Source organism: Trematomus bernacchii, unplaced genomic scaffold, assembly GCF_902827165.1.
Source record: "Trematomus bernacchii unplaced genomic scaffold, fTreBer1.1, whole genome shotgun sequence".
Classification (NCBI taxonomy): domain Eukaryota; kingdom Metazoa; phylum Chordata; class Actinopteri; order Perciformes; family Nototheniidae; genus Trematomus; species Trematomus bernacchii.
In genome coordinates, this window is record NW_022987689.1 from 2118204 (window position 1) to 2136304 (window position 18101).

The window sequence follows — 18101 nt, forward strand, 5'->3', positions numbered from 1 at the left end:
ACAACAAGTTATTTGAATTATTTCCATGTACTTGTTTTGATAGATAAAGGTCAGTCTTGTCGCTGAAAGTGTTTGTAGGCATATGGAATCTAGATATTCAACACACTACAGTGCACTGATGGATGTTGTATTAGGTTTCAACCCTTTGTGTTATCAGGCCTGCAGCTCGACCCCAGGTTGTGAAACAGAGCACTGATCAGACAAGATAATAGTATGTAAGAAAAACACTGTATGTTTTGTTAGGGTTTTATAACTTTACAGCACTTGTTGTGTTTCACAGTGTGTGTGGGGCATGGTGCTTTTGTCACATATATAAAAAAGGGGGATGCTTTAATGCCACAACAATGTGTGCACATTATAGTGCATGTTGTATTTATGATGCAGATTCAAAACTTGAGTTTGTGTAGAACACCTTCTTTATTTGAAGGACTAGCAGGAGCAGAATGAGATGAGGGGTTATTTTGGCGATGGAGATTAAGGCAGGGGCTTTTTGTCATTTGTGCGAGACAAGCCATTCATCCATCCAGTTCACAGCCAAAAAAAGGCTGGTCCCAGAAATTAGCAGTTTCAGCTCAGCAGCAAAGTCGTCGGGCTGTGAAGGCAGAGAGAAATTGACTAATTAGCAATGCGCACTAAAACTTGACGGTTCTCTCTATAACAGCGAGGGAAAGACTCGGTTTTTCTCCCCCTTTCTCTTTTCTTTCTTCCATAGATGTTTGAAATCGCAGTCATTTACGCTCGACAGTTTTTACAATAGCCTTGAGCCATAATTTTGCGAGTCTCTCCAGCATCCATACCCCTGCATGGTCTCTCTCCACCGGCCATGCACGACCGTTTCTCTCCCCAACCGTGGATTTCCTATTACTCTCGTTACGACTCACTGAGCCCCAGGCCCAAGGATAATGATGTGTTGTTTCTTGGTAGCATAATTTGTCACACGTATATTTCTTCTTCTTCTTCTCTTGCAGAAAGCACAGCTCCCTCTCACACACTCACACACTTCTTGTTAATTCAGAAGAACAAATGATCAACGTCAACAAATAACCTGAAATAGTGACTTTATGAGTTGGAATCAATGGTTATTTTGAGACACCACCGACCATAGACTTTAAAGGAAAGGACATTTCTTTAAAAGGAGAACAAAGGACATATCCAAGTGAGGAATATTGGGAACCTGAAGCTTACTTTCTTTTTTGTCAAGAGCTGAAGTCAGGTAAGTTTGGCTCCTTCTCAGGCGAGCTGCTCACATCATTTAGTTGTGACAGGCGCTTTTAGTGAATCTGGCTACAACGTTACAGCACGCTTGTGTTAAGTTTACACACATTACGCACGTAGAAATTGCTTTTTGTACTGTCTAGAAAACAACCGATATGTATATTACGTTTAACTTTGCCGAAAACTGTATTTCAGTGAATATTTTTCGCTACTCACGTCCGCTTTACTCATGTAGGCTAAACGCGAAACGCACCCGTAGTGTTGCTGACGGTTCGGAGACAAACTAATTGCTTTTGTATGACTCCTTAAAAATCTGTGCGATGTGTAATGTCCTCATTGTGGGGTTGTGCAGCAAGATAGGAGAAGGGATACGTGTTAGCTGTATGCTGCATGTTATCCGTCCACCGTGTCTCTTTTTCCTTATCCTACAACTTCAGCCGCGTTACGAGGGGGAAGCGCCGCAGCATCTCCGTATCTTCGGTTTGTTTTGACAGCGCCCTTCAGACACCAGCCCCGTTTTTAAATCATCTTGAGTTAAGAATGAAAAAGAGTGGGACGCTATGGGAACTACTGCGTTTTTGTTTGTTGCTTTACGACCAGAGCTCAAAGTTGAAAGCCGTATTGATGTAGATTCTCGCCGGCTGGCATGGCATGATATCTCTTCCCCGCTGGATGCACGGGAGATCTGTGCTATAACTTACTCGGGAAACGGCTTTCTGTTGTAATAGCTGACTGATATCATCTATAGGCTGCTGTGTGTTGTGCTAAAAAAATACATGACCTGAGGTAAATGGCTTGCATGGTTTATTTGTTGCCTAGGTGGCGTTCACAGTCAGGAAGTCATGTCCAGATCGGGTGATAGAACATCCACCTTTGACCCAACACACAGTGACACCCTGCTGCACGGGCTCAACCTCTTATGGAGAAAACAGCTTTTCTGTGATGTGACTCTCACGGCCCAGGGACAGCAGTTTCACTGCCACAAAGCTGTGCTGGCATCCTGCTCCCAGTATTTCAGATCCCTCTTCTCTTCCCACAATATCATCAACAATGAGGGGAGCAAAGGGGACCAGGGCAGCAGTGGGACCCCTTCATCCTCTCCTGACGACAAGAGGGTGACCCCCAGTGCCAGGCCCATCAATAACCTGGTACTCCAGGGCTGCTCCTCCATTGGACTACGATTAGTGCTGGAGTACCTGTACACTGCCAACGTGACTCTTTCCCTGGACACGGTGGAAGAGGTGCTGTCAGTCAGCAAGATACTCAATATCCCCCAGATTACCAAGCTCAGTGTGCAGTTCCTCAACGACCAGATCTCTGTGCAGAACTACAAGCAGATCTGCAAGATTGCCGCACTCCATGGACTGGATGAGACCAAGAAATTGGCCAACAAGTACCTGGTGGAGGATGTTCTGCTGCTGAACTTTGAGGAGATGTGCGCCATGCTAGACGCTCTGCCACCCCCTGTGGAGTCAGAGCTGGCTCTTTTCCAGATGTCAGTCCTCTGGCTGGAGCATGACCGGGAGACTCGCATGCACTATGCGCCGGACCTTATGAAGAGGCTGCGCTTCGCCCTCATACCTGCTCCAGAGCTGGTGGAGAGGGTGCAGTCTGTTGACTTCATGAGGACTGACCCTGTGTGCCAAAAACTTCTCCTGGATGCCATGAACTACCACCTGATGCCCTTCAGACAGCACTGCAGGCAGACCACGTCAAGCAGGTGAGGATGACAAAGATACAAAAGAAAACGCAGACACAAACACAAAGCAATGAGCTCTTTGAAAGTAGATGGAAGGTGATGAAATGCCTCCCACTTGTTAAATGTGAACACAGTGCCGTCTGGTCTACAGCCTGAAGTCTGGACCATGTAGGTGGTCAGTCTGAGATGTGAGGTCTGAGGCCAGAGTGATGATGAATGTGTGGCTATTCCTGTAAAAGACTGCTGGTTGATTGACTCTATACTACACTGTATCCATACCCACAAGGTTACCTTATGATTCAGTGAAGAAAAAACAGCTCTTTATTTCCTCACACATCTGTGTAATTGCTTTCTAATCAGTGTAGACAAGATGCCGCAAACTAGATAAAGGTTATGCATTTGAAGTGTAGCAACTCTCATGAATACGATTTGAAATGCTATAATTTAATTGTTACCAGGATTACATGGTAATTATGTAACAATCATAGAATCATGGAAGACTACCACAGCTATCAAGGATACATTAAACAAAAATGACAAATACAGTCAGAGGGAATTCATTATATTAGAGTATGTAGTATTTGAGGATTGATCAAATCAGGGACACTCTGCAATTCGCCTTATTCTCAGGTTAGATAAACATTTCTCGCTCACATTATTATCCATGTTTCTCCTGATCAGCACTTTTAGGAGCTGTGAGTAGGCAGGCGGTGTCAGTAAGATGATTGATTGATGGTGCTGTTGTCAGGTTTTGTTTACAGAGCTAACTGTACAGCCAAAGCTAAAAAAGTAGTGAGGCCAATTTCTTCTTTACTGCATACCTATACATATTAAGAGAGCAAATAATTAGCAAAAAAAAATGACCCCAAAAATATTATCTTGCACAAAGAATGTCAAAAAATACAATAATTTCACATGTATCTATTTATACTTTACCCCAATAACATATCTCTTCCCACATATGGACCTGAATGAGCAAAGAATCAGCAATCCTCATAATTAGTTTCACATGCCACTGTTTCTCTCCTCTCAATTAATCACCATTATCTATGTCCAGGGGCTCATTTGCATATGAATAACCCCAAAACACTTCCGAGTCGGCCAGTAGCAGAGAGAATGTACCGAGACGACGGTTATTTTCCCAAGCATAAAAAAGTAAAATATGAAAAAGGTGAACCTGACTGAATATAAAGGCCAGTTGCTCTTAATCTTTTTACTGCATATTGTGATTAATTTGTAGCTTTGTGTTCATATCCATTAGGAGCCAGATAACGGTCATTAATGTACAGTAAAGTGTGCTGCTTTTGCGTTATGTATCATATACAAACAGCAGGGAATATCTCACCACTGGTTCAAGGATGTCACATGAATCACTGCAGCCAATGAAATGGAGACATTGTATAGGCAGGTTTATGTACTCAATTGTGCTTGTAGCCTCCAGCATGGCACCCTGCAGGATCGTCCTCGCTTCACAGCTAATTGAAAAGATATCTTTAGAGTACAATAACCATTCAATAACACATCAAAATGATAAGTACGCTGTTGAGCAATTTTTTGTTAATTATAATAACATGGCCACATATGGCCTGATGTGTAGCTTCAAGTCCAGTGTTTCTACCCAGACAAGGAACAGGTATTAACAGAATGCATACATTTATATTTTAATTAATTTGTTGATGATTTCATTCTTACATGGAGCATATTCAGAGGGATAGATTAAAACACGCTGGGCAACTGCTGCTAATACTATCAATCTTATTATGTAAATTAAGAAATTAAAGGTTTCCAGGTTCAGCTTGAGCTTATTTTGGCCTTCTGGAGGTTTGATCTCAAGGCTTGATACCTGTTTTGTTCTGTTTCCTAACACCCACACTCTTGACTTTACAGAATCCGTTCCAATAAGAGGATGCTGTTACTGGTGGGTGGTTTGCCTCCTGGACCTGATCGTCTCCCCAGCAATTTGGTCCAGTTCTATGACGACGAAAAAAAGACATGGAAGATCCTCACAAGTGAGTAGCAAAAGGCTCTGCTGCCTTCTTTCTTTTTTTCTTTTCTTTTCACCCGAGGCATCTTGTGTTAGTGGCTTTTATGATGAGAAAAAGTTGTTCCTATGGATGACTTTAACACAGGTTAATTTCCATGGAAAATGAGGGGAAGGATTTCCCTAAATCCTTTAGGTAATAATGTATCCCTATCACTTTTAATATACGTTTTTAATCAGAGCGTGACTTCACTGTGGAGAGCTTCATGCCCGGTTTCCCTTGTTTTTTGTGAAATATAGTGGCAGGATGCATGATGAGATTTACTTGAATCTAATAATCTAATGTAGCAGAAAGAGAGAGAGAACAATATTGAATGATATCTTTCCTCAAAATCTTAACAATACACTCAAATCGATCAATACGTGAGATTAAATTACCCTATACTTAAACGCAGCCTGTTGACCTGAAATCACTATTTATATAGGTTTAAATAAGGTGAGTTAAAATCCAAAAGCAAATATATAACGTTTATTAATGAATTATAAAAGACATAAAGACATCTCCTATAACCTTTAGAAATGAATACCAGGGGTACAGTTCGTGATATTGATTTCATGATATCAAATGCAAGTTCTCATAATATCACCAAAGAATGTATTCTATTTAAAAAATAAATAAAAATACCATCTCTAGAGAACGTACTGTATGTGACGACTTCCTGCAACACTCACCTCTGTAGAGTGTACTATGCTCTTTATTCTCTCTGTCTTCCCTGACCTTTTATGGCTCACCACTATATTGTTGTCATATTGCAAAGGTCAAACACGAGCTAATGGGGAACCAAATTTGTCCTTTGCATCATCATTGCCAGATATATTGAGTTTTTGTCCTTTTGTTTTGGTTGTAGCCATATCTAGTCGTGTCTCTTCATTCGTACACATTAGCCATAGGTCTGTTTTCTGTCAGCTCGGTGCTGTGCAGTTTATATCCTCACATTATGGCACGCATTTTCAATGAATCTGGTTTATTGCTTCTGTCTTGTCTTGAATTCAGAGAACAATTTTGACTATGGTTTCTTCCTCTGCTCTTATTATAAAAAATTCTGGCAGTAATATGCTATTTTAATCTATATTTGGCCACATCTGTCTGGGTGCATTTTTGCTAAAAAGGAGCCGTGCATACACAAAAACAGCCTGCAGCTCTCTGGTGTTTATATTGTCATTTTCTCATTTAACTCACACTCCTGGGTATAGACTGCACCAAGCAAAAGGTCAGTAGGGATTTCCATCACTCTAAACTAAAAAGTTAACACTCAAATGGTCCGTGGCCAAGTGGAAGGACAAAACTGCAAAATCATCCCCTTAACACATCAGTGAGCATCTTATGTAGCCTCCACACAATGGATGTGGAATAGAAGATTATTAACATTCAATCATAACTTTTCAATGAGGCGAAACCTGAGAGGGACAGCCCTTGATTAAGACATTCATCAACACAATTTAGGGAAGAATCTGATCCCTCTCTAGTGTGTGTCATATATATCTCCTGCTCGCTGATTCCAGTGTAAAGTTTGCCATCTAGTGTACCCACAGCAGCGTGGACGAACACAAGACAAAGGCAGGCGCAGGCTCAGACACAATGCTGGACTATTCTCTTCTTCTTCTTTTAAAACCAACCTGATATTAAAACCCCCCCACTTGCAAATGGACCTCATCTACGCAGCATGGGCTAGAACAAAGGAATTGAGCTCAGTGGGATGCAATTGTAATGGTGTTAAAGGCACGTCAGAGCTGGAGCAGCAGTGGTGCATTAGCTGTGGAGTCACTCAACCAACCCCGACTGTGCCTCTATGCAGAGGTTTCTGACTCCCTCTAGTGAGCCCTGCAGCTCACTGTAGAATGGAGTGATGGCATCCATCTCACAGAGGACGTGCTCATCCTGTCCTCCTATGGCTGTTCACACCTGGGGGGGGGGTAATGTAAGGGCAGAGGGGACCTATAGTTCGATTATTTCATACTTTTTCTCAGGTGATCAGTACAATAATACACATTGTAGGAGAACAAATAACAGATATGTTCTATTTTTTTCACTGTACAAGACTTGAGTAGAGGTCTAAATTATGATGTCCTATCCCGCTGTGTGTGTGTGTGTGTGTGTGTGTGTGTGTGTGTGTGTGTGTGTGTGTGTGTGTGTGGTGTGTGTGTGTGTGTGTGTGTGTGTGTGTGTGTGTGTGTGTGTGTGTGTGTGTGTGTGTGTGTGTGTGTGTGTGTGTGTGTGTGTGTGTGTGTGTGTGTGTGTGTGTGTGTGTGTGTGTGTGTGTGTGTGTGTGTGTGTGTGTGTGTGTGTGTGTGTGTGTGTGTGTGTGTGTGTGTGTGTGTGTGTGTGTGTGTGTGTGTGTGTGTGTGTGTGTGTGTGTGTGTGTGTGTGTGTGGCACCTGTAGAGGCAAATATTCCCGCAGCACGCCTCATACTGCAGCCTGTGACATACTGTAAAGCAATAATCTTCTTTTCACACGGGTACAAGATGATTTTTAGTACGAGTACAAGTCGCTAGACATCAAATAAAAAGCCGCCCATCCGTGTCCTATATACTGCTGACTGAATGATAATGTAAATAGCATGTAAGGGAATTTGGCAGTCATATGGCACTCGTCTTTGAGGTGCACTGGAGGCAGGCAACCTAATCCCCTCGTTTCAAGATAAAGCTGTGTTTAGTGTATGTAGTATTAGTTCCTATCTGAGACCCCCCCCCCCCCCCCGCCCATAGAGGACCGGCACATGTCAGCCAGCCAGAGTGAGATTGCAGGGAGAGGCCAATTGGAAAGAAATGAGATTCAAGGCTGTCTAATTTTGCAGCAACTGTGATCCATCAGGCGGTGGGGAGGTGACAGTGGAAATGACTGATGGAGACAGACAGGTGGGCTTTAACATTTCACTGATTTGTGCTCAAAAAGCACCGGGCCTGAGATTTATTGAGTGAACACGATCATGTTCATTATGACTGTCACCTAAGACCATTTCTCTACATCTCAATGGGGTCACTTCAGTAAAAAGAAGATGGAGGAGAGAAGGGGAGTACAAAACATACACAAGGGAAAATCCTCAGACAGGGGTCCTGTTGCAGCTGTGAGCTTGTAGCCGTTTATGCTAACTTATATAAGTATGATACATTCAAGATCATATTTGGTAGACATACTCAATATATAACGAGACAAATAGCTGCTGTGGGATATTTAATGTAAGATGAAGAAAAAGGGAAAACTATTGCACTGTGATATTCAGTCCTAGTAGTATTTACTGGAGGGTGACAACAGACGTTTATTGGCCTTATCAGATATTAAGGTAGATAGGAAGAAGGTAGGTAGATGGTAGGTGAGTAAGTAGGTAGATATTATCGGAAAAAACAGTAGACTGTTTGCCCTGCCTCGTACTTTCATTAGTTCCAGTTTAATAGTCAACTGGCTTGATTCCCCACAAGAAATTACTTCCTGTAGATGGATGAATGGAAGCGAAAAGCAATGAGAAGGGGAAATAAATCCTATAACATCGACTCAAACTGATGATTGTGAAATAGACTGGGCTGTGTCCCTTTAACAGGGACTGTTTTCTTCACCATAATGTTGACCTGTCAAACCAGCAAAAATAAATAAATATAGTGTCTGCATAAGGAACACATTTTTTATATTTATATTTTATAGTTTTAAGATAGATAATCTAATCATAAGAACTAATTGTATTGTGTACAGACCTACTGTATATTGGGGCCTAGTGCATTTGAGACACAGGCGTTTTTGAGTTAATTTGTTTAAGAGTAGGATTGATTGTTAAAATAATCTTTATAATTTGAATTGATGACAGGTGAAGGTTAATTAAGTACTTCTTCTAAACCACGCATTAAACAGTGGCCTAATACAATTCTGGGGGAGAAGAGTACTTTTTTTGTTTTTGTTGGCTGAGATCTTTTTTTTTATAAGCATGCCATTTATTGTGGCAACCCTGTAATAGTCCAATAGTATAAAGCTGTGGAATTCAAAGGTTGAATTTGAAGTACTTATTTAATTTAAATTAATAATTGATTTATCGCGTATACGTACGTTTATCTGACTTTATTTCAGCACCAGTGCTCCGATAAGTGTGGCCTTAACAGCCTGGTTTACATGCTGCTTTTCATTTCGGGGAATTATTCTTACTTGATGATACAATGTCATCTTTATTTATGTACATTTATGAGAGATCATATAAATACTGCCTTGTATTCACATGTTCTAATGATTTATACCTTTTGATTTCTGTGTCTCCTCTAGTAATGCCTTACAACAGCGCCCATCACTGCGTGGTGGAGGTGGAGAACTTCATCCTGCTGCTGGGCGGAGAGGACCAGTGGAACCCCAACGGTACGCTCACACCACGGACTGAACGTCATGCTTTCCAGTGATTTCACTCTGGACATTTGTCAGTGTTTACTTCATTAAGAGAACGCTCTGAGCCAGAGTTCATGCAAGTTCAATCTCATCAGAGTTGATGTAACGTTTCCACACTCATCCTAGAGCCAGTTCAGCTCTGAGTGGACAAACAACACTCCACTCAACACTTGTCAATAATTGGCACAGAGAAATTACTGTTATTAACAGTTACATATATTTGCAATGTGTAAGTGTTAAAAGTACTTTTTGTGAAGGGGTGGTACAGTAACACATTACCATATTTAAAAAGAAAAGACTGTAAATGATCAACAAATCTGATACTGTCCTTTTGTTTTTGGTATCAAAACAACCACACTGCACTCAGTCAATTTATTTGTGTTTATTTATCTCTGTTCATTAAGCTCTGCGAGGGGAAACCAACACAATATCAACACACATCATCACAAATAATTAAAGATGTTTTAAAAAACATTTCACTTACAACAATTACAGGACTTCTGTCATCACTTGTTGGCGGTGAAAAGCAGCACCTGCTAACACTGAAAATGACTGTGTGTGGGTGGTGACTTTCAGATAATGTGTTTATATTAGATGGAGACTTGCTATGTCACACTTGTGCATTTCATTGGTGCTGTGTAAAACAAAGAATTTGGGAAAAAGTAAACCAATTAGAACTGAGCTCACCCCAATAAGTCATTTTATAATAATCAGTGTCACTGATCTTGATTTCTGTCTGTCTTTACAGGAAAGCACAGCACTCACTTTGTCAGCCGCTATGATCCCAGATTCAACAGTTGGATACAGTTACCTCCGATGCAGGAGAGGTAAGTTTGGTTAAATACAGAAATGCTATTTATAGTATGGTTTCTATAATCCAACATACAGTAAATGTGATGATGTATTATTTGACTTCACACGTTAAAGGTCCAATGTCATGCTTTTCTGGTTATTACCCGTCCCCTTGTGTGTTATGAAGGTTTTTCTGCATGTAAACGGTCTGCAAAGTCACAAACCCTCAAAGTACACCCTGTAGCGAGTAAAACTCTAACACAGAAAAGACCTGCCTCAGAACGCCTCGTTGGAAATTTCTCTTTTTCTTCCTTGTACTAAGTGACGTAACGACGATCCAAATGAACCCATTGGTCCAAATGAACCAATCCGTGGAGCTCCTCACACACACACACTCTTTTAGCGGCGAAAATGTGACGCGCTGGGGGGGGGGTGATTGTGGAGCCTCGCAGCGCGGCGAAACTGGGGCGCGCTTACACTGTAGGTGCGCCGCGTTTGGGGGTGCGGGGGGGATGCGGGTGCTAGTGGAGCCTCGCAGATGGGGCTGCTGCAGCCCCCTCAGCACCCCCCCCCCCCCTTCCCGCGTCCATTCGCTGTCTCGCAGCAAGCAGGAAACCACACCAGTAAGCCAGCTCACACTGTCAGCTCCTCGCAGCAGCGAGCCAGTGGGCGAGCTGACCAATCAGAGCACACTGGGCTCACAGGGAGGGGGGGGGCAGGAGCTCCAACAAGGCGTTTAGGACAGAGAGTGAAATTCAGTGAATACACATACTATACAGAGATGCTGTATGAGAAACCAATGTGAGTTTGGAAAATTGCACAATGTAAATCTATTCTAGTAGACCTCAACAATGGAATTATGATCAGTAGAAATGGCCATGACATGGGACCTTTAAGACTTTTTTAGATTAGATTTTTTAACAATTTCCACAAAAACATTATACATTTTTTCTATTTCTCATATAGAATTTATAAAGTCATACTACCTGAAATATCTTTTGAAAAAGTCAGTACAGTCATAATTCTTGGATAAAGATAAGTCCTCATAGCCAGTAAGCATGTTACTAGCACAGTCTCGATAAGTTTAATATGTAAGATGATTTCGACTCCATGATAAAACTGTGGACAGTAAAACTTGTTGTTGCTGGTGTAATGATGATGTCTGGTTGACACTTTCTTCCTCAGGAGAGCCAGTTTCTTTGCCTGCCGCATGGAGAAACACCTGTACGTGGTTGGTGGTAGGAACGAGAGCGGCTACCTCTCCAGCGTTGAGTCCTACAACCTGGAGACCAACGAGTGGACCTACCTGTCGCCTCTGCCGCAGCCGCTGGCCGCCCATGCAGGGGCCGTGCACAACGGCAAGATCTACATATCAGGTCAGGAGAGACACACTTATTATCCCGTCTTCTTTTGACAAGAAAAAACATCTACCTCTGCAAATAATCTATTATCCCTCTGCTCTTTATAATAAACAGATTGGCACAACAGGCCACATGATTCATTTTTGAGCTAATCAAAGAGGCTTTTTAAACATAATTACACTTGCATACAGTTTATCCGTGGGTCTTTCAGATGAATTCACTGAACAAGAAGGAGTCCAGATTTGCAGAACAGTGGAGTAAAAGTATCAATTTGCATTAAAGGGGAATACTCAAGTAAAGTAAAAAGACCTAATTTACAATACTTGAGTATATGTAGTTTAACTTTTTAGTAATACAAGTACTTTTACACTATTACATTTGTTTAAAATATATAGTTCTAAGATTAGGATTATTCTGTTTATAAAATATATCAAATTACCCAAGATTACATTAAGTAGCTAAATAAACCTTCACCATGACCCTGTGCAACATAAATGTGTTACTTAAACAGTAATGCATTAGCATCTTTAATTAACTTAATATATGATAATTTAACATTTAAGAGGTGTAATTCTGCTCCATAATGAGTAGTAAATTATGATTTTTGATTCATAATCAGGCAAAGAACTTGAATGCCATGAAATGCAGCAACACAAATGTTTTAAAACCAGCCCGATATACATTCAATACAACACGTTTACTTCGTCTGGGATCTATACGGATATATTATGTTTAAGTGACATTTAAATCCATCAAGTACTCATCACACCAACGCACATTGTCATAAACCAAAATCCTCCTCTTCCAAACGCTGACTATCACTGAATCATCAGAGCATTTTATGACTATTGTTCTGTATTCTGCACCAAGCCAGTTATTACAATATAAAACCAAAAGAAGGGAACAAAAGCACCAACCTTGAGCGTTTGAATAGGGCCGGTTGGTGAAGGCGCCATTAGCTGTGACACACTACCATCTATTACCAACAAAAATCAGAAAAAAACAATAACTAACTGCCTGGATACCATTTTTATGTTGAAGATAATTTTACAATATATTTCAATCCTGTAAATGTTTTAAGTGAAGCATCTGAATGAATCGTTATGATCAGATTATCTTTGATGAGCAAGCGTGTGTCGGGTTAACCTACAGAGTGTTTCACATTCGCTAAGTGTCTTCCCTCAGTATAAACTTGAACACAGTAATAAATAGATATTTTTATGTTTATCTGTTGCAGGAGGAGTGCACAATGGAGAGTATGTGTCCTGGCTCTACTGTTATGACCCTATAATGGACGTGTGGGCGAGGAAACAGGATATGAACACAAAGCGTGCCATTCATGCCCTGGCAGTAATGAATGACCGCCTATATGCTATTGGTGGAAACCATTTGAAAGGTAAGCACTCGAGCGTTTCAGGAAATTAACAAAAAAAGAGGTCAAGATTTTCCAATGTATTTTATTTTTAAAAAGAGAAAAAGTGAAAGAGATGCTGCTATTATGAGCAGGCGGCTTAATACACTTCAGCATTCAAGGTACAAAATGAATACGCCTAACAAACAACTGAATTAAAGTTACAGTTTGTGTTGTGCATTTGTAATTTATCAGCAAAATTGAATGCTGAATGTGAATTATGAAAAGCTCGGTCTTGTATCTTTCCTTTTTTTCTTTTTGAAATACAGTTTTTATATCTAATTTAAAATACTTTTAAACAGGTATTTACAGGGTGTACAGAATGCAAGATTTGATTGGCTATACACCACTACAGCTTCAAATTAAGCTCAATAAATCCTTGCATTAGGAAGCCTAAACTCTGTCACAAAAATAATTTTCTTCTGTTTTCTCACGCCTTTGATTAGTTACTAAATGTATATGGCTGTTTGTATGTTTCCGTCTTATTTTTATGGGGTGAGTGGTTTTTTTCTTCACTTTAATATTCATTAATTTACTTCATAACATACATGATGAAATGTGTTATGTCACTAAAAGGCCTTGCTATACAATGTGTCTACGTTCATGTACTTGGGGAAATAATACACTTGTAGATTCAATCAAACAGGCTTCAGAAGCCGTGAGAGAAGTAAGAAAAGAAAAGCAAAGATGAATTTGACTGAACCAGATATCAATGTTTCATCTGTTAATTTCTCCTTTATTTAACTGCATATATACTTGCTATCGGTGTATTTACAGAGCATCAATTGTAAGTTAAACAGGCTTACTGTGCAATGACGGGACCTGCTAGCAGCATACGATGATGAGCTTCATTTTTATAAAATAAATCCCCTTAACAATAAATGTTCCTGACTACAAAAGCATAATTATATTCAATTGAAAGAAGGTCAAGTCAGGAAAGAAAGCATGCTTAGTTTATGAAGAGTTTAAATCTCAGCTAATATACTCAATTGGGACTGTGTGGGTGTGATCAGATTTGATTTACAAACAAAACTGTGACATAGAAATATATGACGCCACTCTTTTCCCACCCACTCAAAACCAGAGAGTGGAGCACAGAGAAAAAACAGCACACACAGAAATAACCAAAAGAGTTTAAACATGGCCGGAAATGTTTATGAAGTAACCCAAAGTGAGAGGCTGATTGCAAATATGTGTTTTTATGGCCTTTAAAGTCAAACAAGCAGTTTAATTACAGTAACCTGGAACTACAATATTGCCTGCATGTAATACGCTTAAGTGTTCTCATAATTTTAAGATATTTTCCTTTCCCTCTCAAACAGGTTTCTCCCATCTAGATGTAATGTTGGTGGAGTGTTACGACCCGAAAGCCGACCAGTGGAACATCCTGCAGACGCCCATCCTGGAGGGTCGCAGCGGCCCGGGCTGTGCTGTTCTGGATGAGAGCATCTTCCTCATGGGGGGCTACAGCTGGAGCATGGTACTTTATTACACATCAGATTACATTATTTGAGTTTAAATGATAACGCTGGCAAAAGTCTACAATTTAGGTTCTATCAAATTGCCACAAAACGTTGAGACCATATCTGTGGCACAGGTCAGGAATAAATACTTTAGTTTTACTCAAACAGGAAAGAAAGTTGATTTGTTGGAGACTATTTTCAGCTGCGGATTAAATCAAATGTTGCATCTGGTGCCCTAATATTACCAGGATATGGATTGTTTATGTGAAACTGATACAGATTCAAATACAATGTGTTTGTTTACTGTATGTTAATAAAGCAACATCTCACAAGAGTGGACATAAGAGCCATTTCTAGCTTTGGCTACACAGGCATTGCTCTAAAAACAATAGAAAATCTCCAGACTTAATCTTTAAAGTTGTCCCCGTTTTATTGGACTACATGCATTTCTAAAAATATATACAATTATTTTATATAATATATTAATTTGTGTCTTTATTTCTCAGGGGGCGTATAAGTCTTCCACCATCTGCTACAGCCCAGAGAAAGCAACGTGGACAGAGTTGGAGGGAGAGGTGGCCGAGCCCCTAGCGGGCCCCGCCTGCTCCACCATCATTCTGCCCGCCTGCCTTCCCTTCAACAAATGACAATTAATCAAACCGAGGGGGGGGCGGGGGAGACGAGCGTGAATGGGTGAAGGACCATCAATAAGAACAACAGTCGTCAACAATTTTGTGACAAAACGTCCGGTCAGACGATGGGGGTGTGTATAAATTATTTTTTTACAGGTTTGACCAGAGCACTTTCGTTATTACCTACTGAAGGTTTGAGAAAAAAAAAGAAAAGAAGAATTGTGTAACTCATGTATTTAAACTCATCTGTGTTCTGAGAAATGGTCAGTTTCATACTTGATTTGAGTTAAACTGATAGTAAGTGTTTTTGGCTTCTCTTCTATAGCACGCATAGTGTTAAACTGAATTATAGCTTTCATTCAGTAGAGGCATATGTCCATCAAAATGCAGTGTTGTTTCATGGACTGGGGAGAAAGGGTGAACAGTCTCAAATCCCCATGGGGTTAAGTTAAACTAGGGCTGGGTGAGTTACCAAAACCATGAAGATCAAAGTGTATAAATATTCTTCTTCACTCATGTTAAACATCACTTTTCTCTGGCTGTATTGTGCACTTATCATTATGAAACTGTTTTGTTGTCTTTATCTTGAATGGGGAAATGTCCAGAAACCTTTCTGCAGTCATTATTTAATTGACATGGTATGCATAGAAAAACAATGTAACTCTACCTGATCCAAACACAACCAGGACAATGTAAAAAAACACATTTACACAACGATCTTTATGAGGATGTGTCCTTTCACCCAGCCCTAATTTATGACTAATTATGTTGATAATTTACACCAAAACTGAAGTTGTGTTTCTGTATATCTTGACAGAAAAAACATCTTGCCAAATGTTTGTGGCATATATTTCTCATGCTGCAAGCAAAACAATTCAAGGGTTACCATTGACTCCTAATATTCATACTGTATGACGCACTAATGTCCATGTTAAATATAAAATGACGGTACAATCAAATTTTAAATTGCTAACCAATGTATTAATGGTTGGTATGTTTGGGTAAACAGATGAGAAGGACATTGTTCATCTTTCCAAGTTAATGCTAACAGGCCTGTTTATGAGGCCATATAGCATTTACCTTGATGGGATTCTAATCTTTAATGTATGAAAAACAAACAAGCATACAATGGTCCTTAATGCACTAATAGTGAACTTTTGATTCAACAAGCAAAGTTCACTTAAATGTAAATCTATTAATGTGCTGTGTTTGAAAAAAAAGTGATAAAATGAATCTAAGTCCAGTCTAATCTACGTTATTAGGTTCAAAAAGTTGTCAGTACCTGTTGACTTCTGTAAAGATTTGTTGATTTCATTCTTGTACATAATCGCTTGCAGTGAAACATTTTTGTGCACTCAACATTGGATTTATTCTCAAATCCTGTTATGTCCTTTGCATTTTAGAATATGAAAAATAAATTGACTCTTGATGATTAAAATACATTTTGCAGTTCTGTGATGTTTTGACCAGGTTTTCTTGAGATCATTTGGCATCTTTCAAATCGAAGTTTTCCTGGCAGCGTGCGTTGAAGCTTGCCGGCGGGCGTGTCTGAAGCTCGACCAACAACCAATCACATGAATCTCCCGCCCTGGACACACAAGCACGCGGTTTGATTGGCTAGAGCTTGTACTGGCATATGATTTGATTGGCTGACGCTTCCGTCGAAGCTTGAAAAGTTGAACTTTTCTCAACTTTTGAAGCAAGCAACGGAGGCAAAGCGCAGCGACGGAACCACAATGCAGTTCGGCAAAGCGTGACATCACCCCATTCAAAGTGAATGGGAAGTTGTGTTGAAGCTTCAACGCGCGCCGCCGTGCTTCGACGGAAGTGTCAGCCAATCAAATCATATGCCAAGCTCTAGCCAATCAAACCGCGTGCTTGTGTGTCCGGGGCGGGAGATTCATGTGATTGATTATTGGTCGAGCTTCAGACACACCCGCCGGCAAGCTTCAACGCACGCTGCCGTGTGAACGCTGCGTTATAGTTAATACACTTTGCTATAACAGACTTTAGGATTTCTCCTAAGTTTCATTTTGAGAAAAAAACACATATTTCTACTATACATTTTTGTATTTTTCTTGGAATAGTTTTCTGACATAAAAATATGATGAAATGAAAAAACTGAAAGACAAAAAAAAAGTATTCTTTGGTTGAACTGTTCACCACTCAAGTGAGAATTGCTTCAATTTAAGGGAGTTATGAACCAAAAGCCTGAGCCACTGAACACAGAAGAAACTTCAACATCTGTGAAATAACTCAACTTCACACTTTGACAGAATGAAGCTAAAACAAAAGCAAATGCCAAGTGATCACAACTCATAAGGATGTTTAAAATAATTGAATAGGATTCTTTCATTTTTTTCTAAAGCTCACTTTTAACAGTTAGAAGAAACGTGTTTGGGCTGGCCTGCAGATTAATTCACGTCAGAGAGATTTATTTAGCCAGCAGTTCATCTTTGCATGTCCTATTACCTAATAAAGACTCATCTCCATACTCTCAATTTACAAAAGGTTAAATAATTAATAATGTGAGTTTAGCATTAAAAGAAAACACAACATCACACCCTCCAGGAATCTTTAAAATGTGAACCAGCAAACAAAATAAGGGGAACCTGATGTTTACCCTCAGGCCGGCCTCTCATGCCAGACCAGATTTGATTTGCCAACCATTTACTACCAACTGTCTCACCATCGAACAGCATGATGGCCCTCCCACACACTCGCACACGCACACACACGCACACACACCTGATGGTTTATTTCTAACATCTTTTTTTCCCCCGTTCTTTCAATGGCAGCCATTTCTCTGCTTGGCGTCTCCACGTCATGCATCCACTTGGCCGCGTGCCTCGGGGATAAGATGGCAATTATTTCCTCACAGAGATGATTCAACTAGATTACATAAATCCATGTATAATTCACACAATATTGCATCGGTACATTGGAAAATAGTCAGTGTTTTTTGAATCACAAAACCCTCAGAGACATGTCTGACAACAACTTCTGAGATACCGTTTATAGAGATATTTTAATAGATTAAATTGGGGACTCTGGATATTTAAAGAATATTATAACCTTGATTAAGACAACGATTTGGAAAGCTGTCCCAGGGCAAAAAATGAATA

General features: G+C 40.1%; 1 protein-coding gene across 1 annotated transcript; it reads left to right on the plus strand.

The window, feature by feature from the left end:
* The first annotated feature begins 1153 nt into the window (after positions 1–1153).
* On the plus strand, positions 1154–16363 carry klhl14 (kelch-like family member 14). Its single transcript, XM_034138051.1, has 9 exons — positions 1154–1213; positions 2035–2935; positions 4802–4923; positions 9201–9290; positions 10066–10144; positions 11295–11485; positions 12708–12866; positions 14204–14361; positions 14851–16363. The coding sequence occupies exons 2-9, from the start codon at positions 2058–2060 to the stop codon at positions 14989–14991; spliced, it is 1818 nt and encodes a 605-aa protein (XP_033993942.1). The 5' UTR covers positions 1154–1213; positions 2035–2057; the 3' UTR covers positions 14992–16363.
* The last annotated feature ends 1738 nt before the right edge of the window (positions 16364–18101 follow it).

Bases quoted from the DNA above. Each gene is read 5' to 3' on its own strand.
- klhl14 (XM_034138051.1), top strand. From the start codon at position 2,058: ATGTCCAGATCGGGTGATAGAACATCCACCTTTGACCCAACACACAGT. The intron at 4,924-9,200 runs GTGAGTAGCAAA...TGTCTCCTCTAG, and splicing joins GACATGGAAGATCCTCACAA to TAATGCCTTACAACAGCGCC. The intron at 11,486-12,707 runs GTCAGGAGAGAC...TATCTGTTGCAG, and splicing joins CGGCAAGATCTACATATCAG to GAGGAGTGCACAATGGAGAG.